This window comes from Bombina bombina, chromosome 10 (assembly GCF_027579735.1).
Source record: "Bombina bombina isolate aBomBom1 chromosome 10, aBomBom1.pri, whole genome shotgun sequence".
NCBI classification, from domain to species: Eukaryota; Metazoa; Chordata; class Amphibia; order Anura; family Bombinatoridae; genus Bombina; species Bombina bombina.
Genome location: NC_069508.1, coordinates 37,698,528 through 37,723,313, shown reverse-complemented (window position 1 = coordinate 37,723,313; position 24,786 = coordinate 37,698,528). Strand labels below are relative to the sequence as shown.

The following is a 24,786-nucleotide window of genomic DNA, read 5'->3' as shown; positions in this document are numbered from 1 at the left end:
TTAGCTACGGCCCCAAGAATCTTTACAAAGGTTCTGGGCTCACTTCTGGCGGTACTCAGACCGCGAGGCATAGCGGTGGCTCCGTACCTAGACGACATTCTGATACAAGCGTCAAGTTTTCAAACTGCCAAGTCTCATACAGAGATAGTTCTGGCATTTCTGAGGTCGCATGGGTGGAAGGTGAACGTGGAAAAGAGTTCTCTATTGCCACTTACAAGGGTTCCCTTCCTAGGGACTCTTATAGATTCTGTAGAGATGAGAATTTACCTGACGGAGGCCAGGTTATCAAAGCTTCTAAATGCTTGCCGTGCCCTTCATTCCATTCCACACCCGTCAGTAGCTCAGTGCATGGAGGTAATCGGCTTAATGGTAGCGGCAATGGACATAGTACCATTTGCGCGCCTGCATCTCAGACCGCTGCAATTGTGCATGCTAAATCAGTGGAATGGGGATTACTCAGATTTGTCCCCTCTGCTAAATCTGGATCAAGAGACCAGAGATTCTCTTCTATGGTGGCTTTCTCTGCCCCATCTGTCCAAAGGGATGACCTTTCGCAGGCCAGATTGGACGATTGTAACAGACGCCAGCCTTCTAGGTTGGGGCGCAGTCTGGAATTCCCTGAAGGCTCAGGGATCATGGACTCAGGAGGAGAAACTCCTCCCAATAAATATTCTGGAGTTAAGAGCAATATTCAACGCTCTTCTAGCTTGGCCTCAGTTAGCAACTCTGAGGTTCATCAGATTTCAGTCGGACAACATCACGACTGTGGCTTACATCAACCATCAAGGGGGAACCAGGAGTTCCCTAGCAATGTTGGAAGTCTCAAAGATAATTCGCTGGGCAGAGTCTAACTCTTGCCACCTGTCGGCGATCTACATCCCAGGCGTGGAGAACTGGGAGGCGGATTTTCTAAGTCGCCAGACTTTTCATCCGGGGGAGTGGGAACCTCCTAAGAGAATTACGGAAATTGTTACACGGGAATGGGAAAGACCGGGTATCCCGTTCTTACCTTCCCCTATTTTTAACAAGATGTACCCTATAGCTGACACTGTTCGGGATTCTTGGCAAACGATCCCTAAGGTGGAGGGAGCTATTTCTACCCTGGCTAAACGTACGACTATCCCTATTGAGGACAGTTGTGCCTTCAAAGACCCTATGGATTAAAAGTTGGAGGGTCTTCTAAAGAAGCTTTTTGTTCACCAGGGATATTTATTACAACCGACGGCCTGCATTGTACCAGTCACAACTGCGGCTGCCTTTTGGTTTGACGCATTAGAGGAGTCTCTTAAGACTGAGACTTCTTTAGAAGAGATAATGGACAGAATTAAGGCCCTTAAGCTGGCTAATTCTTTTGTCACAGATGCCGCATTTCAGATCGCCAAATGGAAGTGTCCTCTAAATCCAAGCTTTTGGTTATTCCTTTCAAGGGAAAGACTCTGTTCGGGCCTGATTTGAAAGAAATCATTTCTGACATTATGGGAGGTAAGGGTCACCTCCTCTCTCAAGATAAGACATCAAAGCAAAGGGGACGACAAAGTAATTTATCCAACATTGGTGTGTCCGGTCCACGGCGTCATCCATTACTTGTGGGAATATTCTCTACCCTAACAGGAAATGGCAAAGAGCACAGCAAAAGCTGCCCATATAGCCCCTCCTCAGGCTCCGCCCCCAGTCATTCTCTTTGCTGCTCTGAACAAGTAGCATCTCCACGGAGATGGCGAAGAGTATGTGGTGTTTAGTTGTAGTTTTTTTATTCTGCTATCAAGAGTTTATTTTAAAATAGTGCCGGTTTGTACTATTTACTCTAAAACAGAAAGGGATGAAGAGTTCTGTTTAAAAGAGGAGTATGATTTTAGCAGCAGTAACTAAAATCTATTGCTGTTCCCACGCAGGACTGTTGAGCCCAGAGAACTTCAGTTGGGGGGAACAGTTAGCAGACTTTTCTGCTCAAGGTATGACTAGTCAATTTTCTAACAAGACTGTGTAATGCTAGAAGACTGTCATTTTCCCTCTTGGGGATCGGTAAGCCATTTTCTTAGACTCTTAACAGAATGAAGGCTTATTATGGGCTATACACTGGTTGACACTCTTGTGGGCTAAATCGATTGCTTTATTTAAGTTTTTTATGAAATCTGAGGTGATTTATAAAACTTTTATTGTGGAGGAACGTTTTTAGGCGCCAGGCAGTTGTTTAGACACCTTTCCAGTCAGGAAGGGCCTTTCACTATAGTAGACAGAGCCTCATTTTCGCGCCATAATTGCGCAGTTTCTTTTGGATGCAGTGCATGCAGCTGCATGTGAGAGGGTCTGGTGATCATTGAAAACGTTCCTGGAAGGCTTAATTTGGTATCGTATAACTCCTAAGGACAGGTGAAGTCGCAGCAAACGCTGTGGCTGGGACTGTAGTTGTTATTTGATTAAACGGCTCCGGTTTCCTCATTTAAGGGGTTAAAAGCTTGAAAATTGGGGTGCAATACTTTTAAAGCATTAAGACACTGTGGTAAAAATTTGGTAAAGATTGGATATTTCCTTCATAGTTTTTCACACATTCAGAAATAAAGTGTGCTCTGTTTAACATGTAAAGAGACAGTAACGGTTTTGTTTTAAAACGGGTTTTTTGCATTATTAGCCTGTTTAAGCCTGTCTAACATGTCTGTACCTTCAGATAGAACATGTTCTGTATGTATGGAGGCCAAGGTGGTCCCCCCTTCAAATGTATGTGATAATTGTGCCATGGCGTCCAGACAAAGTAAGGACAGTACTGTCACATTTAATAAGGTTGCCCAAGATGATTCCTCAAATGAAGGTAGTGGGGATAGTTCATCATCCTCTCCTTCTGTGTCAACACCAGTTATGCCCGCGCAGGCGACCCCTAGTACAGCTAGCGCTCCAATGCTTGTTACTATGCAACAATTAACGGCAGTAATGGATAATTCCATAGCTAATATTTTATCCAAAATGCCAGCATTTCAGAGAAAGCGTGATTGCTCAGTTTTAAATACAGTGGAGCAAGAAGGCGCTGACGATAGTTTATCTGTCATACCCTCACACCAGTCAGAAGTGGCAGTGAGGGAGGGTTTGTCGGAGGGAGAACTTTCAGATTCAGGAAGAATTTCTCAACAGGCAGAACCTGATGTTGTGACGTTTAAATTTAAGTTAGAGCATCTCCGCGCATTACTTAAGGAGGTGCTATCTACTCTGGATGATTGTGACTCTTTGGTCATTCCAGAAAAATTGTGCAAGATGGACAAATTCTTAGAGGTCCCGGTGCACCCTGATGCCTTTCCGATTCCCTAAAAGGGTGGCGGACATAGTGAATAAGGAGTGGGAGAAACCAGGCATACCCTTTGTCCCACCTCCTATATTTAAGAAATTGTTCCCCATGGTCGACCCAAGGAAGGACACATGGCAAACAGTCCCTAAGGTTGAGGGGGCAGTTTCTACCCAAGCCAAACGCACGACTATTCCCATTGAGAACAATTGTGCTTTCAAGATCCTATGGATAAAAAATTGGAGGGTTTGCTTAAAAAGATTTTTGTTCAGCAAGGTTACCTCCTCCAACCAATTTCGTGCATTATTCCTGTCACTACGGCGGAGTGTTTCTGGTTCGATGAACTAGAAAAGTCGCTTAATATGGAGACTCCATATGAGGAAGTCATGGACAGAATTCACGCACTTAAGTTAGCTAATTCCTTTATTTTAGATGCCGCTTTGCAATTAGCGAGATTAGCGGCGAAAAATTCAGGGTTTGCAATTGTGGCGCGCAGAGCGCTCTGGCTAAAGTCTTGGTCGGCGGATGTATCTTCCAAGACAAAATTGCTTAATATCCCTTTCAAAGGTAAGACCCTTTTTGGGCCAGAATTGAAAGAAATTATTTCAGACATCACTGGGGGGAAGGGCCATACCCTCCCACAGGATAGGCCTTTCAAGGCTAAGAATAAGTCCAATTTTCGTTCCTTTCGCAATTTCAGGAACGGACCGGCTTCTAACTCTGCAGCCTCTAGACAAGAGGGTAACGCTTCCCAGGCTAAACCAGCTTGGAAACCAATGCAAGGCTGGAACAAGGGTAAACAGGCCAAGAAGCCTGCTGCTGCTACCGAGACAGCATGAAGGGGTAGCCCCCGATCCGGGACCGGATCTAGTAGGGGGCAGACTCTCTCTCTTTGCTCAGGCTTGGGCAAGAGATGTTCCGGATCCCTGGGCACTAGAAATAGTCTCTCAGGGTTATCTTCTAGAATTCAAGGAACTGCCACCAAGGGGAAGGTTCCACATGTCTCGCTTATCTTCAGACCAAATAAAGAGACAGGCATTCTTACATTGTGTAGAAGACCTGTTAAAGATGGGAGTGATTCACTCAGTTCCAACTGTGGAACAAGGTCAGGGGTTTTACTCAAACCTGTTTGTAGTTCCCAAAAAAGAGGGAACTTTCAGACCAATTCTGGATTTAAAAATTCTAAACAAATTTCTCAGAATGGAAACCATTCGAACAATTTTACCTACAATCCAGGAGGGTCAATATATGACTACCGTGGATTTAAAGGATGCGTACCTACATATTCCTATCCACAAAGATCATCATCAGTTCCTAAGGTTCGCCTTTCTGGACAAACAAGGGGCATTGCAGTGGCACCTTATCTAGACGACATTCTAATTCAAGCGTCGTCTCTTTCCAAGGCAAAGGCTCATACAGACATTGTTCTAGCCTTTCTCAGATCTCACGGGTGGAAGGTGAACGTAGAAAAGAGTTCCCTGTCTCCGTCAACAAGAGTTCCCTTTTTGGGAACAATAATAGATTCTTTTGAAATGAAGATCTTCCTGACAGAAGTCAGAAAGACAAAGCTTCTAAACGCTTGTCAAGTTCTTCACTGCAGGGCTTTATATAATGACAGAATTATGCTTTCCTCCCTTGAATCAATGCCTCTTTTAATACATGCTAGTATCTTATTAGCCTTTGAAGCCGCTGCCCTGCATTGTGCACTCATCTTTAGCTTGTTATCTATTACTACTCCCAAATCCCTTTCCTCCTGTGTTTGGCTAAGTCTTGTCCCATTTAAAAAATACGTAGCCTGCTTATTTTTACTTCCAAAATGTAGAACCTTGCATTTTTCCGTATTAAATCTCATTTTCCATTCACTTGCCCATAGTTCTAATTTTAGCAAATCCCTTTGTAAAGAGAGTTTGTCCTGCTCTGACCTAATGACCTTACTTAACTTAGTATCATCTGCAAAAATAGAGATGTCGCTATTTAATCCTTGCTCCAAGTCATTTATAAAAATATTAAAAAGAACAGGGCCCAGTACTGATCCCTGGGGGACGCCACTGATTACCTTTGTCCAATCTGAGTATGATCCATTTACTACTACTCGTTGCTCCCTATCTTTTTTGCAGTTATTTATCCATGAGCTAACATTTTCAGCTATTCCCAGTCCCTTAATTTTGTGCATTAATCTCTCATGTGGCACTGTATCAAATGCCTTTGCAAAATCTAAGTATATCACATCCACTGATTCCCCTTTATCTATATTTTTACTTACTTCCTCGTAGAATCTAATTAGATTAGTTTGACATGATCTATTTCTCCTAAAGCCATGCTGATTAGAACTCATAATCTTGTTTACACGAATATGCTCATCAATATAATCCCTTATAATCCCTTCAAATATCTTCCCCACTATTGATGTCAGACTAACTGGTCTATAGCTTCCTGGATCATCCCTGCTTCCCTTTTTGAAGAGTGGCACCACATCAGCTTTACGCCAGTCCTGGGGTACCATGCCTGAGGATAATGAGTCTTGAAAAATTAAGAGTAAAGGTTTGTCTATAACAGTGCTAAGTTCCCTTAACACCCTTGGGTGTATTCCATCTGGGCCTGGAATTTTATTTACCTTAATATTTTCCAGTTTTTTCCTGATATCCTCTAAACAAAACCCAGTTAGTGGTATGGACTGGCATGTTCTATTCTGTTCCAAAGTATCATTCAATGTTTCCTCTCTTGTGTATACTGAAGAAAAAAAACTGGTTTAGTACCTCAGCCTTCTCCCTGTCATTATTTATCATGCTACCCTCCACGCATTTTAATGTACCTATATTATCCTCCTTAGATTTCTCTTGTTAAGTGTGTTCAGTCCACGGGTCATCCATTACTTATGGGATATATTCTCCTTCCCAACAGGAAGTTGCAAGAGGATCACCCAAGCAGAGCTGCTATATAGCTCCTCCCCTCACATGTCATATCCAGTCATTCTCTTGCAACCCTCAACAAAGAAGGAGGTCGCGAGAGGCGCTGGAGTTTTTACTTAATTATTCTTCAATCAAAAGTTTATTTTAAATGGCACCGGAGTGTGCTGTTTTTCTATCTCAGGCAGTATTTGGAAGAAGAAACTGCCTGCGTTTTCTATGATCTTAGCAGGCGTAACTAAGATCCGCTGGCTGTTCTCGACATTCTGAGGAGTAGGGTAACTTCAGAAAGACGGGAATAGCATGCAGGGTCCCCCGCAAATGAGGTATGTGCAGTACATTATTTTCTGGGAATGGAATTGACTAAGAAAATACTGCTGTTACCCATATGATGTAAGTACAGCCTTAAATGCAGTAGTAGCCTGGTATCAGGCTGATAAATGTATGCGCAGTTGTTATTTTCTAGGGACTAGAATTTGACTGAGAAAATACTGTTAATACTGAAATAATGTTTAAGCCTTGTCTGCAGTGGAAGCGACTGGTAGCAGGCTTAGTGATAACTTTGCATGACATTCAAAATGTTGTTTTTAAAACGTTTACTGGCATGTTATTCGTTTTGTGAGGTACTTTGGTGATAAATCTTTTTGGGCATGATTTTTTTCCACATGGCTAACGTATTTTCTGCATAGAAACCGTTATATCAGGTCTCCCACTGTTGTAATAGGAGTGGGAGGGACCTTGTTTTAGCGCCTTGTTGCGCAGTTAAAATTCTAGCACAGTCTTCCTGTTTTCTTCCTCCTTGATCCAGGACGTCTCTAGAGAGCTCAGGGGTCTTCAAAATTCGTTTTTGAGGGAGGTAATCAGTCACAGCAGATCTGTGACAGTCTGTTTAAACATGTCTGATACAGAGGAATCTGCTTGTTCATTATGTTCAAAAGCCGATGTGGAGCCCAATAGAAATATGTGTACCAATTGTATTGATATTACTTTGAATAAAAGTCAATCTGTACCGATAAAGAAATTATCACCAGACAACGAGGGGGAAGTTATGCCGTCTAACTCTCCTCACGTGTCAGTACCTGCGTCTCCCGCTCGGGAGGTGCGTAAGATTGAGGCGCCAAGTACATAAAGGCCCTTACAAATCACTTTACATGATATGGCTAATGTTATGAAAGAAGTATTATACAATATGCCCGAATTAAGATGAAGCGCGATAGCTCTGGGTTAAGGACAGAGCGCGCTGATGACACGAGAGCCATGTCTGATACTGCGTCACAATTTGCAGAACATGAGGACGGTGAGCTTCATTCTGTCGGTGACGGTTCTGATCCGGGGAGACCGGATTCAGAAATTTTAAATTTAAGCTTGAGAACCTCCGCGTGTTACTAGGGGAGGTGTTAGCGGCTCTGAATGATTGCGACACGGTGGCAATCCCAGAGAAATTATGTAGGTTGGATAGATACTATGCGGTACTGGTGTGTACTGACGTTTTTCCTATACCAAAAAGGCTTACAGAAATTATTAGTAAGGAGTGGGATAGACCCGGTGTGCCCTTTTCCCCTCCTCCGATATTTAGAAAAATGTTCCCTATAGACGCCACCACACGAGACTTATGGCAGACGGTCCCTAAGGTGGAGGGAGCAGTTTCTACTTTAGCCAAACGTACCACTATCCCGGTGGAGGATAGCTGTGCTTTCTCAGATCCAATGGATAAAAAATTAGAGGGTTACCTTAATGTTTGTTCAACAAGGTTTTATATTGCAGCCTCTTGCATGCATTGCGCCTGTCACGGCTGCAGCGGCATTCTGGTTTGAGTCTCTGGAAGAGGCGATTCGCACAGCACCATTGGATGAGACTTTGAGCAAAGTTAGAACGCTTAAACTGGCTAATGCGTTTGTTTCGGATGCCGTAGTGCATTTAACCAAACTTACGGCTAAAAATTCCGTATTCGCCATACAGGCGCGCAGGGCGCTATGGCTTAAATCCTGGTCAGCAGATGTAACTTCTAAGTCTAAACTACTTAACATTCCTTTCAAAGGGCAGACCTTATTCGGGCCCGGCTTGAAGGAAATTATTGCTGACATTAAGGGAGGTAAGGGCCACACCCTTCCTCAGGACAGGGCCAAATCAAAGGCCAAACAGTCTAATTTTCGTGCCTTTCGTAACTTCAAGGCAGGAGCAGCATCCACTTCCTCCGCTCCAAAACAGGAAGGAACTACTGCTCGTTACAGACAGGGTTGGAAAGGCAACCAGTCATGGAACAAGGGCAAGCAGGCCAGAAAGCCTACTTCCGCCCCTAAGACAGCATGAAGACAGGGCCCCCTCTCCGGAGACGGATCTAGTGGGGGGCAGACTTTCTCTCTTCGCCCAGGCCTGGGCAAGAGATGTACAGGATCCCTGGACGTTGGAGATTATATCTCAGGGATACCTTCTGGATTTCAAAACTTCTCCTCCACAAGGGAGGTTTCATCTGTCAAGGTAATCAACAAACCTAGTAAAGAAAGAGGCATTTCTACAATGTGTACAAGACCTCTTAGTGATGGGAGTGATCCACCCAGTTCCGCGAACGGAACGAGGACAAGGGTTTTACTCAAATCTATTTGTGGTTCCCAAAAAAGAGGGAACCTTCAGACCAATCTTAGACTTAAAAATCTTAAACAAATTCCTAAGGGTTCCATCGTTCAAGATGGAAACCATTCGGACCATCCTGCCCATGATCCAAGAGGGTCAATATATGACCACAGTGGACTTAAAGGATGCCTACCTTCACATACCGATTCACAAAGATCATTATCGGTACCTAAGATTTGCCTTTCTAGACAGGCATTACCAGTTTGTAGCTCTTCCCTTCGGGTTAGCTACGGCCCCGAGAATTTTTACAAAAGTTCTGGGCTCACTTCTGGCGGTACTAAGACCACGAGGCATAGCGGTGGCTCCATACCTAGACGACATTCTGATTCAAGCGTCAAGTTTTCAAAATGCAAAGTCTCATACAGAGATAGTTCTAGCATTTCTGAGGTCGCATGGGTGGAAAGTGAACGTGGAAAAGAGTTCTCTGTTACCGCTCACAAGGGTTCCTTTTCTAGGGACTCTTATAGATTCTGTAGAGATGAAGATTTACCTGACGGAGTCCAGGTTATCAAAGATTCTCAATGCTTGCCGTGCCCTTCACTCCATTCCAAGCCCATCAGTAGCTCAGTGTATGGAAGTAATCGGCTTGATGGTCGCGGCAATGTACATAGTGTCATTTGCGCACCTGCATCTCAGACCGCTGCAACTATGCATGCTAAGTCAGTTGAACTGGGATTACTTAGATCTGTCCCCTTTGCTAAATCTGGACCAGGAGACCAGAGATTCTCTTCTCTGGTGGTTGTCACTGGTTCATCTGTCCAAAGGAATGACCTTTCGCAGACCAGATTGGACGGTTGTAACAACAGATGCCAGCCTTCTAGGCTGGGGAGCAGTCTGGAACTCCCTGAAGGCTCAGGGATCGTGGACTCAGGAGGAGAAACTCCTACCAATCAACATTCTAGAATTAAGAGCAATATTCAATGCTCTTCTAGCTTGGCCTCAGTTAGCAACACTGAGGTTCATCAGGTTTCAGTCGGACAACATCACGACTGTGGCTTACATCAATCATCAAGGGGGAACCAGGAGTTCCCTAGCGATGTTGGAAGTCTCGAAGATAATTCGCTGGGCAGAGTCACACTCTTGCCACCTGTCAGCGATCTACATCCCAGGTGTGAAGAACTGGGAAGCGGATTTTCTAAGTCGCCAGACTTTTCATCCGGGGGAGTGGGAACTACACCCAGAGGTATTTGCTCAACTGATTTGTCGTTGGGGCAAACCGGATCTGGATCTTATGGCATCTCGCCAGAACGCCAAGCTTCCTCGTTACGGATCCAGGTCCAGGGACCCGGGAGCGGTGCTGGTAGATGCACTTGCAGCCCCTTGGGTTTTCAACATAGCTTATGTGTTTCCACCTTTTCCGTTGCTACCTCGACTGATTACCAGGATCAAACAGGAGAGAGCATCGGTGATTCTGATAGCGCCTGCGTGGCCACGCAGGACCTGGTATGAAGACCTAGTGGACATGTCGTTCTGTCCACCATGGTCTCTACCTCTGAGGCAGGACCTTCTAATTCAGGGTCCTTTCAACCATCCAAACCTAATTTCTCTGAGGCTGACTGCTTGGAGATTGAACGCTTGATTCTATCAAAGCGTGGGTTTTCGGATTCGGTTATTGATACATTGATACAGGCTCGGAAACCTGTTACCAGAAAAATTTACCATAAGATATGGCGTAAATATTTATATTGGTGTGAATCCAAGAGTTACTCATGGAGTAAGGTTAGGATTCCTAGGATATTGGCTTTTCTACAAGAGGGTTTAGAAAAGGGCTTATCCGCTAGTTCACTAAAAGGACAGATTTCTGCTCTGTCTATTCTTTTACACAAGCGTCTGGCAGGGAATCCAGACGTCCAGGCTTTTTGTCAGGCTTTGGCTAGGATTAAGCCTGTGTTTAAGGCTGTTGCTCCTCCGTGGAGCTTAAACTTGGTTCTTAAAGTTCTTCAGGGTGTTCCGTTTGAACCCCTTCATTCCATTGATATTAAGCTTTTATCTTGGAAAGTTCTGTTTTTGATGGCTATTTCCTCGGCTCGAAGAGTCTCGGAGTTATCTGCCTTACATTGTGATTCTCCTTATCTGATCTTTCATTCAGACAAGGTAGTCCTGCGTACTAAACCTGGATTTTTGCCTAAGGTTGTTTCTAACAGGAATATCAATCAAGAGATTGTTGTTCCATCATTGCGTCCTAATCCTCCTTCAAAGAAGGAACGTCTTTTGCATAATCTAGACGTGGTCCGTGCCCTGAAGTTCTACTTACAGGCAACTTAAGATTTTCGACAAACTTCTTCCCTGTTTGTCGTTTACTCTGGACAGAGGAGAGGTCAAAAGGCTTCGGCTACCTCTCTCTCTTTTTGGCTTCGTAGCATAATACGTTTAGCCTATGAGACTGCTGGACAGCAGCCTCCTGAAAGGTTGCAGCTCATTCTACTAGAGCTGTGGCTTCCACTTGGGCCTTTAAAATGAGGCCTCTGTTGAACAGATTTGCAAGGCTGCAACTTGGTCTTCACTTCATACTTTTTCCAAATTTTACAAATTTGACACTTTTGCTTCTTCGGAGGCTGTTTTTGGGAGAAAGGTTCTACAGGCAGTGGTTCCTTCTGTTTAATGTTCCTGCCTTGTCCCTCCCTTCATCCGTGTACTTTAGCTTTGGTATTGGTATCCCATAAGTAATGGATGACCCGTGGACTGAACACACTTAACAAGAGAAAACATAATTTATGCTTACCTGATAAATTTATTTCTCTTGTAGTGTGTTCAGTCCACGGCCCGCCCTGTCTTTTTGAGGCAGGTTCTAAATTTTAAATTATAACTCCAGTCACCACTGCACCCTATAGTTTCTCCTTTCTCGTCTTGTTTCGGTCGAATGACTGGATATGACATGTGAGGGGAGGAGCTATATAGCAGCTCTGCTTGGGTGATCCTCTTGCAACTTCTTCCTGTTGGGAAGGAGAATATATCCCATAAGTAATGGATAACCTGTGGACTGAACACACTACAAGAGAAATAAATTTATCAGGTAAGCATAAATTATGTTTTTTTGCTATTTATGTACTTTTTGGGAGAAAGGTTCTTCAAGCAGTGGTGCCTTCCGTTTAGGTTCCTGTCTTGTCCCTCCCTTTCATCCGTGTCCTATAGCTTTGGTATTGTATCCCATAAGTAAGGATGAAATCCGTGGACTCGTCATATCTTGTAAAAGAAAAGGAAATTTATGCTTACCTGATAAATTTATTTATTTTACGATATGACGAGTCCACGGCCCGCCCTGTCAATTTTTCAGACAGGTCTTTGTTTTTGTTAAACTTCAGTCACCTCTGCACCTTGGCTTTTCCTTTCTCTTCCTAACTTCGGTCGAATGACTGGAGTGGGAGGGAAGGGAGGAGCTATATATACAGCTCTGCTGTGGTGCTCTTTGCCGCCTCCTGCTGACCAGGAGGCGTAATCCCATAAGTAAGGATGAAATCCGTGGACTCGTCATATCGTAAAAGAAATAAATTTATCAGGTAAGCATAAATTTCCTTTTCTTCACAACGAGTGAAATGTAAATTTTGATGAATTAAAGTGCCCCTGTTATTAATCGAATTTTTAAAAACCGGGCACTTTAGCATCAAAGTTTACCTTCACTTAAACAGCTTTGCTGCGGTGCTCTTTGCCTCCTTCTGCTGGCCAGTAGTTGAATATCCCACTAGTAATTGGAATGACGTTGTGGACTCTTCATGTCTTAGGAAATAAATAAATATATATACAGTGTGTGTGTGTGTGTATATATTTATATATTTATATTTATATATATATATATATATATATATATATATATATATATATATATATAATCAGAAGAGAGAGAACACCACTCCTGAGATAGAACAAAAGCTAGAATAATTTACATTCCTGTTCATTTCCATTGCAACTCAGGGTGCACGCTCTTTTTGCACACTATGCCCTTTCACAGAGAAAATCCTGCAGCATATCAGTCTGACCCTGCCCAATGACAGTCCAGCACCGAAATACCAGGCAGTTCTTCTCTGAACAAGAGAAACAACAACCCCAGATGATCGAGTTGCAATAAAAATGAACATGGATGGAAGTTATACTAGCTTTTGTTCTATCTCAGGAGTGCGGCTCTCTCTCTTCTGATATTTATGCAAATTACTCTTGGTTCTCCCTAAGAGTACTGGGGAAACCAGACGTGGACTCCGTGCACACATGCACTTAGATTATATATATATATATAGTTTTGGGGGGTTTAAATACAAATTCATGCACCCTCCACCACTGGAAACGGCAGCTTTTTATTTTATTTTTCTGCTCTTATACAATATTTATTTTAATGTTAGCAAGTTTTTATTTACATGAATGATTGCCATTTGCCATGAAGATATTGCATTTAGCAGAAAAATGAATGAAATTAAGATCTTGCCAAGTGCCGTCATTGTTCTTATTATTTCTAATTTTCTGATCAGTAGTTAGCGGTGCTTTCCTGCTTGTAAATCATTTCTCTTTCTTTTGGAGAAGTCTCTTCTGGAAAAGCCATCTGAGCGGATATCCCAGCCCCCCTCTTTCCTCTCGCTCACTGGATTTTCCCTCAGTCAGGTAAAGCTTTTGCTCATCTGTAGACTAGATGAGATGAGCTAGATAACATGTAAAATATAACTAATATGTTTGTTTTATTCTTGCAGGAAAGATACCCCAATAACAGTGTGTTTAATGAGGTGTATGGTAAATCACCATGTCCTAGCACAAAGCCTGAACTATTTCCTCCAGTGGGCCAGCAGGAGACCTCACTCTATTCTCTGTTTGAGGGCAAGCCATGGTCCCCATCACTTCCAGCAAGCTCAGGTAAGTAAAGATCAAGAAAAAACTGGTTCAGCTGTAGCATTGGTAAAAATTAACTTTAATTATATAAATTTGTGTACTATGTGAATATCTAAAATATATGTGTGTGTGTGTGTTTATATGTGCGGCCACTTTATTAGGTACAGCCCTGCTGTGTACACAAGTGGTTCGTTCCACTCACATGGCCACAGTTTTGGTATAAATACAGCAGAACAACCTTCATACTCTCAGTTAAGCGTACAAACTGCAGCGAGAATGGGGAAGAGCAGCGGCAGTTTGTGGAAGAAAAAGCTTGCTGATGAGAGAGGTCAGAAGAGGATGGCTAGACTTGTGCAAGCAAACGTACAGGCCACAATTTCGCCAATTCAACGTTGGTGCAGAGAAAAACATATTGCTATGCACCACTAGGCGCACCTTGTTGCAGATCGGTTAACAGGCGGCGGCCTCGTCGGGTGCCCTTGCTGTCAGAGTAGAACAAGAGAGCACGCCTTCTGTGGGCACAGCAACACCAGCACTGGACCATCGAAGACTAGAAAAAGGTTGTTTTTTTGTCTGATGATTCAAAGTTCCTAATGTGTGATGTTGTTGGCAGGCTCCGAATTTGGTGAAAACAGCATGAATTCATTGACCCGTCATGTCTGATGAAAACTGTTCAAGGTGGTGGGTGGTGTAAACATCGTTGCTGACCAAGTGCATCTGTTCATGTTGACTGTTTATCCTGATGGCAGATGGTTACTTCCAGCAGGAAAATGCACCGGTGCACAAAGCCTGCATCATTTGGGATGGTTCCTAGAACATAATTACATTTCTTTGCTGCAGGGGCCCGCTCAGTCCCCGGATCTCAATCCTATTGTACATCTTAGGGATGAGTTGGAAAGGGCTATTCGCTGCAGGCCTACACCTCCGTCAAATCTCCAGGAGTTGTGTGACACACGTCTGCATGGTACACAATACCTCCACAATGCTTTCAGCATCTTATTGAATCCATGCCTAGACAAATGCTGGCTGTTTTAAAGGCTAAAGGAGGCTCAACAGGCTACTAGGTAGCTGTACCTAATAAAGTGGCTGATGTGTGTGTGTGTGTTTCTGTGATGTAAAAAAATGAGACAAAGATAAATCATTTCAGAACTTTTTCCCCCTTTAATGTGACCTATAAACTGTACAACTCAATTGAAAAACAAACTGAAATCTTTTAGGTAAAGGGAAATAAAAGTAAAAAACTAAAATAATATGGTTGCATAAGTGTGCACACCCTTAAACTAATACTTTGTTGAATCACCTTTTGATTTTATTACAGCACTCAGTCTTTTTGGGTATGAGTCTATCAGCATGGCACATTTTGACTTGGCAAGATTTGTTCAATCTTCTTTGCAAAAACACTCCAAATCTGTCGGCTTGCGAGGGCATCTCCTGTGCACAGCCCTCTTGAGATCACCCCACAGATTTTCAATCGGATTCAGGTCTGGGCTCTGGCTGGGCCATTCCAAAACTTTAATCTTCTTCTGGTGAAGCCATTCCTTTGTTGATTTGGATGTATGCTTTGGGTCGTTGTCATGCTGAAAGATGAAGTTCCTCTTCATGTTCAGCTTTCTAGCAGAAGGTTTTGTGCCAATATTGACTGGTATTTGGAACTGTTCATTATTCCCTCTACCTTAACTAAGCCCCAGTTCCAGCTGAAGAAAAACAGACCCAAACCACCATGCTTCACTGTGGATATGGTGTTCTTTTGGTGATGTGCAGTGTTGTTTTTGCGCCAAACATATCTTTTGGAGTTATTGCCAAAAAGTTCAACCTTGGTTTCCGTCTTGCCACTCTACCCCATAGCCCAGACATATGAAGAATACGGGCGATTGTTGTCACATGTACCACACAGCCAGTACTTGCCAGATATTCCTGCAGCTCCTTTAATGTTGCTGTAGGCCTCTTGGTAGCCTCCCAGACCAGTTTTCTTCTCGTCTTTTCATCAATTTTGGAGGGACGTCCAGTTCTTGGTAATGTCACTGTTGTGCCATATTTTCTTCACCTGATGATGATTGTCTTCAATGTGTTCCATGGTATATCTAATGCCTTGGAAATTCTTTTGTACCCTTCTCCTGACTGATACCTTTTAACAATGAAATCCCTCTGATGCTTTAGAAGCTCTCTGTGGACCATGGCTTTTTCTGTAGGATGCGACTAAGTAAATTTCAGGAAAAAACAACTAGAACAGCTGAAATTTATTTGGGGTTAATCAGAGGCACTTTAAATGATGACAGGTGTATACTGACTCCTATTTAACATGATTTTGAATGTGATTGCTTAATTCTGAACACAGCTACATCCCCAGTTATAAAAGGGTGTGCACACTTATGCAACCATATTATTTTAGTTTTTTATTTTTATTTCCCTTTACCTAAAACATTTCAGTTTGTTTTTCAATTGAGTTGTACAGTTTATAGGTCACATTAAAGGTGGAAACAGTTCTGAAATGATTAATCTTTGTCTCCTTTTTTTACATCACAGAAATCTGACATTTTGTGTGTGTGTGTGTGTGTGTATATGTGTGTGTGTGTGTGTGTATGTATGTACCGTATATATATATAATTATTCTTTGGAATTCCTGATCATTTCTATAGATCTGTAGCTTTTGCAAGATGGCATTAAGTTAGGCATCAAATTTCTGTGCTTTGTCTTCCCTTTTAGTGGAAGATTGCTCCTTTCCATGATGTGTAGACTTATTTTACAGGTACTGGATACAATCTAATCCTACAATCCTGGCAACCTTCATTTAGTTCTTTGGGTTTTGGTTCCTTGTCTCTTTTTTTAATCCTATGCACAAGGTATCTTTAAAGTTGCTTACTTTTGTAGGCTAGTTTTATTGGTGGTTCTGTCTACATCTATGTGAGATGGGACCACTTCTTTCCTCTGCTAATACAGTTTTCCAGATAAGGTTAAGAGTTCCTCCTTTTTTTCGCTGAAGGTGGTACAGTTTTAGCATATTCATTCAAAGCTAATTGAACTGTTGTTCTAGCCAGTCATGTGGAATGATGTGCTTTATTTATCTTATTGGATGTGAGCTGTCAATTTGAAAAAGCCTGATTTATTTTTGTATATGGTGTCTGCCCTGGTGCCAAATGAGGACAAAAGTCTTCCAAAATGTTTTGGCTCACTGGATTCATTATTTGATCTTCATGGCATGTGATTTTGGGGAAGAAAAAAACTCATATGAAGAAGAATATGCTGCTTAAGTGGTTATTACATCTTATCATTGTTTCTAATTCAATTTTTTTATCTTAAGATGTAGAAAGAAGGTTCTACTGACAGTCATAACAGGTTGTTGTTTTTTGTAGGGGGGTTTGCCTCATGCCCTCATACGTACTGATCCAACTAGCATCTGAATTTGTAATTTCAAAAGTATAAGAAAACAAAAAAGTATACCAAACCGAAATAAATATCCTGTTTCTCCAACATAGGTGTGTCCGGTCCACGGCGTCATCCTTACTTGTGGGATATTCTCTTCCCCAACAGGAAATGGCAAAGAGCCCAGCAAAGCTGGTCACATGATCCCTCCTAGGCTCCGCCTACCCCAGTCATTCTCTTTGCCGTTGTACAGGCAACATCTCCACGGAGATGGCTTAGAGTTTTTTAGTGTTTAACTGTAGTTTTTTTTTATTCAATCAAGAGTTTGTTATTTTAAAATAGTGCTGGTATGTACTATTTACTCAGAAACAGAAAAGAGATGAAGATTTCTGTTTGTAAGAGGAAAATTATTTTAGCAACCGTTACTAAAATCCATGGCTGTTCCACACAGGACTGTTGAGAGGAATTAACTTCAGTTGGGGGAACAGTGAGCAGTCTTTTGCTGCTTGAGGTATGACACATTCTAACAAGACGATGTAATGCTGGAAGCTGTCATTTTCCCTATGGGATCCGGTAAGCCATTTTTATTCAGACAGTAAATAAGGGCTTCACAAGGGCTTATTAAGACTGTAGACATTTTCTGGGCTAAATCGATTCATATATACACATATTTAGCCTTGAGGAATCATTTAATCTGGGTATTTTTGTAAAATAATATCGGCAGGCACTGTTTTAGACACCTTATTCTCTAGGGGCTTTCCCTAATCATAGGCAGAGCCTCATTTTCGCGCCGGTATTGCGCACTTGTTTTTGAGAAGCATGACATGCAGTCGCATGTGTGAGGAGCTCTGATACATAGAAAAGACTTTCTGAAGGCGTCATTTGGTATCGTATTCCCCTTTGGGCTTGGTTGGGTCTCAGCAAAGCAGAAACCAGGGACTGTAAAGGGGTTAAAGATAAAAACGGCTCCGGTTCCGTTATTTTAAGGTTTAAAGCTTCCAAATTTGGTGTGCAATACTTTTAAGGCTTTAAGACACTGTGGTGAAATTTTGGTGAATTTTGAACAATTCCTTCATACTTTTTCGCAATTGCAGTAATAAAGTGTGTTCAGTTTAAAATTTAAAGTGACAGTAACGGTTTTATTTTAAAACGTTTTTTGTACTTTGTTATCAAGTTTATGCCTGTTTAACATGTCTGAACTACCAGATAGACTGTGTTCTGAATGTGGGGAAGCCAAGGTTCCTTCTCATTTAAATAGATGTGATTTATGTGACACTGAAAATGATGCCCAAGATGATTCCTCAAGTGAGGGGAGTAAGCATGGTACTGCATCATTCCCTCCTTCGTCTACACCAGTCTTGCCCACTCAGGAGGCCCCTAGTACATCTAGCGCGCCAATACTCCTTACTATGCAACAATTAACGGCTGTAATGGATAATTCTATCAAAAACATTTTAGCCAAAATGCCCACTTATCAGCGCAAGCGCGACTGCTCTGTTTTAGATACTGAAGAGCATGGGGACGCTGAGGATAATGGTTCTGAAATGCCCCTACACCAGTCTGAGGGGGCCAGGGAGGTTTTGTCTGAGGGAGAAATTTCAGATTCAGGGAAAATTTCTCAACAAGCTGAACCCGATGTGATTACATTTAAATTTAAGTTGGAACATCTCCGCGCTCTGCTTAAGGAGGTATTATCCACTCTGGATGATTGTGAGAATTTGATCATCCCAGAGAAACTATGTAAAATGGACAAGTTCCTAGAGGTCCCGGGGCTCCCAGAAGCTTTTCCTATACCCAAGCGGGTGGCGGACATTGTAAATAAAGAATGGGAAAGGCCCGGTATACCTTTCGTCCCTCCCCCCATATTTAAAAAATTGTTTCCTATGGTCGACCCCAGAAAGGACTTATGGCAGACAGTCCCCAAGGTCGAGGGAGCGGTTTCTACTTTAAACAAACGCACCACTATACCCATAGAAGATAGTTGTGCTTTCAAAGATCCTATGGATAAAAAATTAGAAGGTTTGCTTAAAAAGATGTTTGTTCAGCAAGGTTACCTTCTACAACCAATTTCATGCATTGTCCCTGTCACTACAGCCGCGTGTTTCTGGTTCGATGAGCTAGTAAAGGCGATCGATAGTGATTCTCCTCCTTATGAGGAGATTATGGACAGAATCCGTGCTCTCAAATTGGCCAATTCTTTCACCCTAGACGCCACTTTGCAATTGGCTAGGTTAGTGGCGAAAAATTCTGGGTTTGCTATTGTGGCGCGCAGAGCGCTTTGGTTGAAATCTTGGTCAGCGGATGCGTCTTCCAAGAACAAACTACTTAACATTCCTTTCAAGGGGAAAACGCTGTTTGGCCCTGACTTGAAAGAGATTATCTCTGATATCACTGGGGGTAAGGGCCACGCCCTTCCTCAGGATAGGTCTTTCAAGGCCAAAAATAAACCTAATTTTCGTCCCTTTCGTAGAAACGGACCAGCCCCAAGTGCTACGTCCTCTAAGCAAGAGGGTAATACTTCTCAAGCCAAGCCAGCCTGGAGACCAATGCAAGGCTGGAACAAGGGAAAGCAGGCCAAGAAACCTGCCACTGCTACCAAGACAGCATGAAATGTTGGCCCCCGATCCGGGACCGGATCTGGTGGGGGGCAGACTCTCTCTCTTTGCTCAGGCTTGGGCAAGAGATGTTCTGGATCCTTGGGCACTAGAAATAGTCTCCCAAGGTTATCTTCTGGAATTCAAGGGGCTTCCCCCAAGGGGGAGGTTCCACAGGTCTCAATTGTCTTCAGACCATATAAAGAGACAGGCATTCTTACATTGTGTAGAAGACCTGTTAAAAATGGGAGTGATTCATCCTGTTCCATTAGGAGAACAAGGGATGGGGTTCTACTCCAATCTGTTCATAGTTCCCAAAAAAGAGGGAACGTTCAGACCAATCTTAGATCTCAAGATCTTAAACAAGTTTCTCAAGGTTCCATCGTTCAAAATGGAAACCATTCGAACAATTCTTCCTTCCATCCAGGAAGGTCAATTCATGACCACGGGGGATTTAAAGGATGCGTATCTACATATTCCTATCCACAAGGAACATCATCGGTTCCTAAGGTTCGCATTCCTGGACAAGCATTACCAGTTCGTGGCGCTTCCTTTCGGATTAGCCACTGCTCCAAGGATTTTCACAAAGGTACTAGGGTCCCTTCTAGCGGTACTAAGACCAAGGGGCATTGCAGTAGTTCCTTACTTGGACGACATTCTGATTCAAGCGTCGTCCCTTCCTCAAGCAAAGGCTCACACGGACATAGTCCTGGCCTTTCTCAGATCTCACGGATGGAAAGTGAACGTGGAAAAGAGTTCTCTATCTCCGTCGACAAGGGTTCCCTTCTTGGGAACAATAATAGACTCCTTAGAAATGAGGATTTTTCTGACAGAGGCCAGAAAAACAAAACTTCTAAACTCTTGTCAAACACTTCATTCCGTTCCTCTTCCTTCCATAGCGCAGTGCATGGAAGTAATAGGTTTGATGGTAGCGGCAATGGACATAGTTCCTTTTGCGCGCATTCATCTAAGACCATTACAACTGTGCATGCTCAGTCAGTGGAATGGGGACTATACAGACTTGTCTCCGAAGATACAAGTAAATCAGAGGACCAGAGACTCACTCCGTTGGTGGCTGTCCCTGGACAACCTGTCACAAGGGATGACCTTCCGCAGACCAGAGTGGGTCATTGTCACGACCGACGCCAGTCTGATGGGCTGGGGCGCGGTCTGTGGTCCCCTGAAAGCTCAGGGTCTTTGGTCTCGGGAAGAATCTCTTCTACCGATAAATATTCTGGAACTGAGAGCGATATTCAATGCTCTCAAGGCTTGGCCTCAGCTAGCAAAGGCCAAGTTCATACGGTTTCAATCAGACAACATGACGACTGTTGCGTACATCAACCATCAGGGGGGAACAAGGAGTTCCCTGGCGATGGAAGAAGTGACCAAAATCATTCAATGGGCGGAGACTCACTCCTGCCACCTATCTGCAATCCACATCCCAGGAGTGGAAAATTGGGAAGCGGATTTTCTGAGTCGTCAGACATTACATCCGGGGGAGTGGGAACTCCATCCGGAAATCTTTGCCCAAATTACTCAACTGTGGGGCATTCCAGACATGGATCTGATGGCCTCTCGTCAGAACTTCAAGGTTCCTTGCTACGGGTCCAGATCCAGGGATCCCAAGGCGACTCTAGTAGATGCACTAGTAGCACCTTGGACCTTCAAACTAGCTTATGTATTCCCGCCGTTTCCTCTCATCCCCAGGCTGGTAGCCAGGATCAATCAAGAGAGGGCGTCGGTGATCTTGATAGCTCCTGCGTGGCCACGCAGGACTTGGTATGCAGATCTGGTGAATATGTCATCGGCTCCACCATGGAAGCTACCTTTGAGACGAGACCTTCTTGTTCAAGGTCCGTTCGAACATCCGAATCTGGTCTCACTCCAGCTGACTGCTTGGAGATTGAACGCTTGATCTTATCAAAACGAGGGTTCTCAGATTCTGTTATTGATACTCTTGTTCAGGCCAGAAAGCCTGTAACTAGAAAAATTTACCACAAAATATGGAAAAAATATATCTGTTGGTGTGAATCTAAAGGATTCCCTTGGGACAAGGTAAAGATTCCTAAGATTCTATCCTTTCTTCAAGAAGGATTGGAGAAAGGATTATCTGCAAGTTCCTTGAAGGGACAGATTTCTGCCTTGTCTGTGTTACTTCACAAAAAGCTGGCAGCTGTGCCAGATGTTCAAGCCTTTGTTCAGGCTCTGGTTAGAATCAAGCCTGTTTACAAACCTTTGACTCCTCCTTGGAGTCTCAACTTAGTTCTTTCAGTTCTTCAGGGGGTTCCGTTTGAACCCTTACATTCCATTGATATTAAGTTATTATCTTGGAAAGTTTTGTTTTTGGTTGCAATTTCTTCTGCTAGAAGAGTTTCAGAATTATCTGCTCTGCAGTGTTCTCCTCCTTATCTGGTGTTCCATGCAGATAAGGTGGTTTTACGTACTAAACCTGGTTTTCTTCCAAAAGTTGTTTCTAACAAAAACATTAACCAGGAGATAGTCGTACCTTCTTTGTGTCCGAAACCAGTTTCGAAGAAGGAACGTTTGTTGCACAATTTGGATGTTGTTCGCGCTCTAAAATTCTATTTAGATGCTACAAAGGATTTTAGACAAACATCTTCCTTGTTTGTTGTTTATTCTGGTAAAAGGAGAGGTCAAAAAACAACTTCTACCTCTCTCTCTTTTTGGATTAAAAGCATCATCAGATTGGCTTATGTGACTGCCGGACGGCAGCCTCCTGAAAGAATCACAGCTCATTCCACTAGGGCTGTGGCTTCCACATGGGCCTTCAAGAACGAGGCTTCTGTTGATCAGATATGTAGGGCAGCGACTTGGTCTTCACTGCACACTTTTACCAAATTTTACAAGTTTGATACTTTTGCTTCTTCTGAGGCTATTTTTGGGAGAAAGGTTTTGCAAGCCGTGGTGCCTTCCATTTAGGTGACCTGATTTGCTCCCTCCCTTCATCCGTGTCCTAAAGCTTTGGTATTGGTTCCCACAAGTAAGGATGACGCCGTGGACCGGACACACCTATGTTGGAGAAAACAGAATTTATGTTTACCTGATAAATTACTTTCTCCAACGGTGTGTCCGGTCCACGGCCCGCCCTGGTTTTTTAATCAGGTCTGATAATTTATTTTCTTTAACTACAGTCACCACGGTATCATATGGTTTCTCCTATGCAAATATTCCTCCTTAACGTCGGTCGAATGACTGGGGTAGGCGGAGCCTAGGAGGGATCATGTGACCAGCTTTGCTGGGCTCTTTGCCATTTCCTGTTGGGGAAGAGAATATCCCACAAGTAAGGATGACGCCGTGGACCGGACACACCGTTGGAGAAAGTAATTTATCAGGTAAACATAAATTCTGTTTTATTCCGTTTATTTTCGAATAGGTGTTGGTTTATGGCTCTGTGAATTAATTCTGGCAGGAAGGGAAGGAGAATATGAGAGAGGGAGGTACCTTAAGAAGTTGTTGGATGTTTTCTTCCTGTTCATAGAATGCAAAATGTCGTAAACCACAATCGTATTCTAGTTTATATTGCTACTAGATCTGTCAACAAAATGAAGTAATTGTATATCTCTATAAAAAGTCAGTATCTGTTTCGCACTTCTCTATTAGACGGGGCATTTGAAGGTTTCAGATACCTCAGAATGCGGATGAAGGTGGCCCTTTGTGCTGGTCGGCTATTTTATACTTGTGAAACCGCAACACGCTAAAATCTGTGCAAATAGAAATGTTAGTATGTTGCTGTTTCACAAGTATATATTCAGCTCTGAAAACAGTAGACTGGCACAAAGGTCCTCCCCATTCTGAATGCACACGACTACTCTCTATATTGTTATTTCTGTATCAATGTTCTATTAATTGTTACATACAAATAGTGTTAGGTGTATCCTACAAAGTTTTAACGTATTCACAAATGAATTCTTCATGCAAATGATCTTTCCTATAGATCAGTTTAATCAGTTCCGATAACCTTGCTTTTAAAATGAATTTCAAATGTCCACATGCCCTATATAAGCAATGTGTTTTTTGTTAATGCAAAAATATTAAGCTCTCACCAATGTTACTAAACTCCCTTTTAGAGACTGTATAAGCCAACTGGAATGTTGACGCACTGTATGTATGTTTTGTTTTTAATAATAGAGAAAAATAGTCTGGTCATGCCATATCAGTTCAGAGCTCTAAAACAGAAAATACCCTGTATTTATCGGAGGAATCCTGTTTTTTCCCTTTAGATCATTCTACACCAGCCAGCCAATCGCCTCACTCCTCAAACCCGAGCAGCTTGCCCAGCTCACCACCCACCCACAACCACACTTCCCAGCACTTCTCCAACTTCGGACCCATTGGCACTCCAGACAGCAGAGATCGCCGGTGTGCTGACCGCTGGAAGTCTGACAAGCCAGGTTTGTCATGGCTACATATTTTTGTGTACAAAGTTCTGATGCCTTTTTTTTATTTTGTATTTTTCCACAGAATGCTACAAATTAATAGCTGATTTACACCCCTTTCTCCAACATAGGTGTGTCCGGTCCACGGCGTCATCCTTACTTGTGGGATATTCTCTTCCCCAACAGGAAATGGCAAAGAGCCCAGCAAAGCTGGTCACATGATCCCTCCTAGGCTCCGCCTACCCCAGTCATTCTCTTTGCCGTTGTACAGGCAACATCTCCACGGAGATGGCTTAGAGTTTTTTAGTGTTTAACTGTAGTTTTTCATTATTCAATCAAGAGTTTGTTATTTTCAAATAGTGCTGGTACGTACTATTTACTCAGAAACAGAAAAGAGATGAAGAATTCTGTTTGTATGAGGAAAATGATTTTAGCAACCGTAACTAAAATCCATGGCTGTTCCACACAGGACTGTTGAGAGCATTAACTTCAGTTGGGGGAACAGTTTGCAGTCCTTGCTGCTTGAGGTATGACACATTCTAACAAGACGATGTAATGCTGGAAGCTGTCATTTTCCCTATGGGATCCGGTAAGCCATGTTTATTACGATTGTAAATAAGGGCTTCACAAGGGCTTATTTAGACTGTAGACATTTTTTGGGCTAAATCGATTGATATTAACTCTTATTTAGCCTTGAGGAATCATTTATTCTGGGTATTTTGATATAATAATATCGGACTGTTTTAGACACCTTATTCTTTAGGGGCTTTCCCAAAGCATAGGCAGAGTCTCATTTTCGCGCCGGTGTTGCGCACTTG

The 24,786-nt window shown here is 42.8% G+C and overlaps 1 protein-coding gene across 9 annotated transcripts in view; it reads left to right on the top strand.

Moving 5' to 3' along the window:
* Positions 1-24,786, top strand: part of SMG7 (SMG7 nonsense mediated mRNA decay factor) — a 167,513-nt gene that overhangs the window by 132,972 nt on the left and 9,755 nt on the right. For 4 of the 9 annotated variants that reach the window (XM_053693974.1, XM_053693971.1, XM_053693968.1 and 1 more), the window contains 3 exons: positions 13,315-13,395; positions 13,482-13,641; positions 23,813-23,983. In XM_053693974.1, coding sequence (XP_053549949.1) covers positions 13,315-13,395; positions 13,482-13,641; positions 23,813-23,983 — 412 coding nt within the window. The remainder of the gene's footprint in view (positions 1-13,314; positions 13,396-13,481; positions 13,642-23,812; positions 23,984-24,786) is intronic. The other 5 variants (XM_053693976.1, XM_053693975.1, XM_053693969.1 and 2 more) reach the window with 2 other exon arrangements.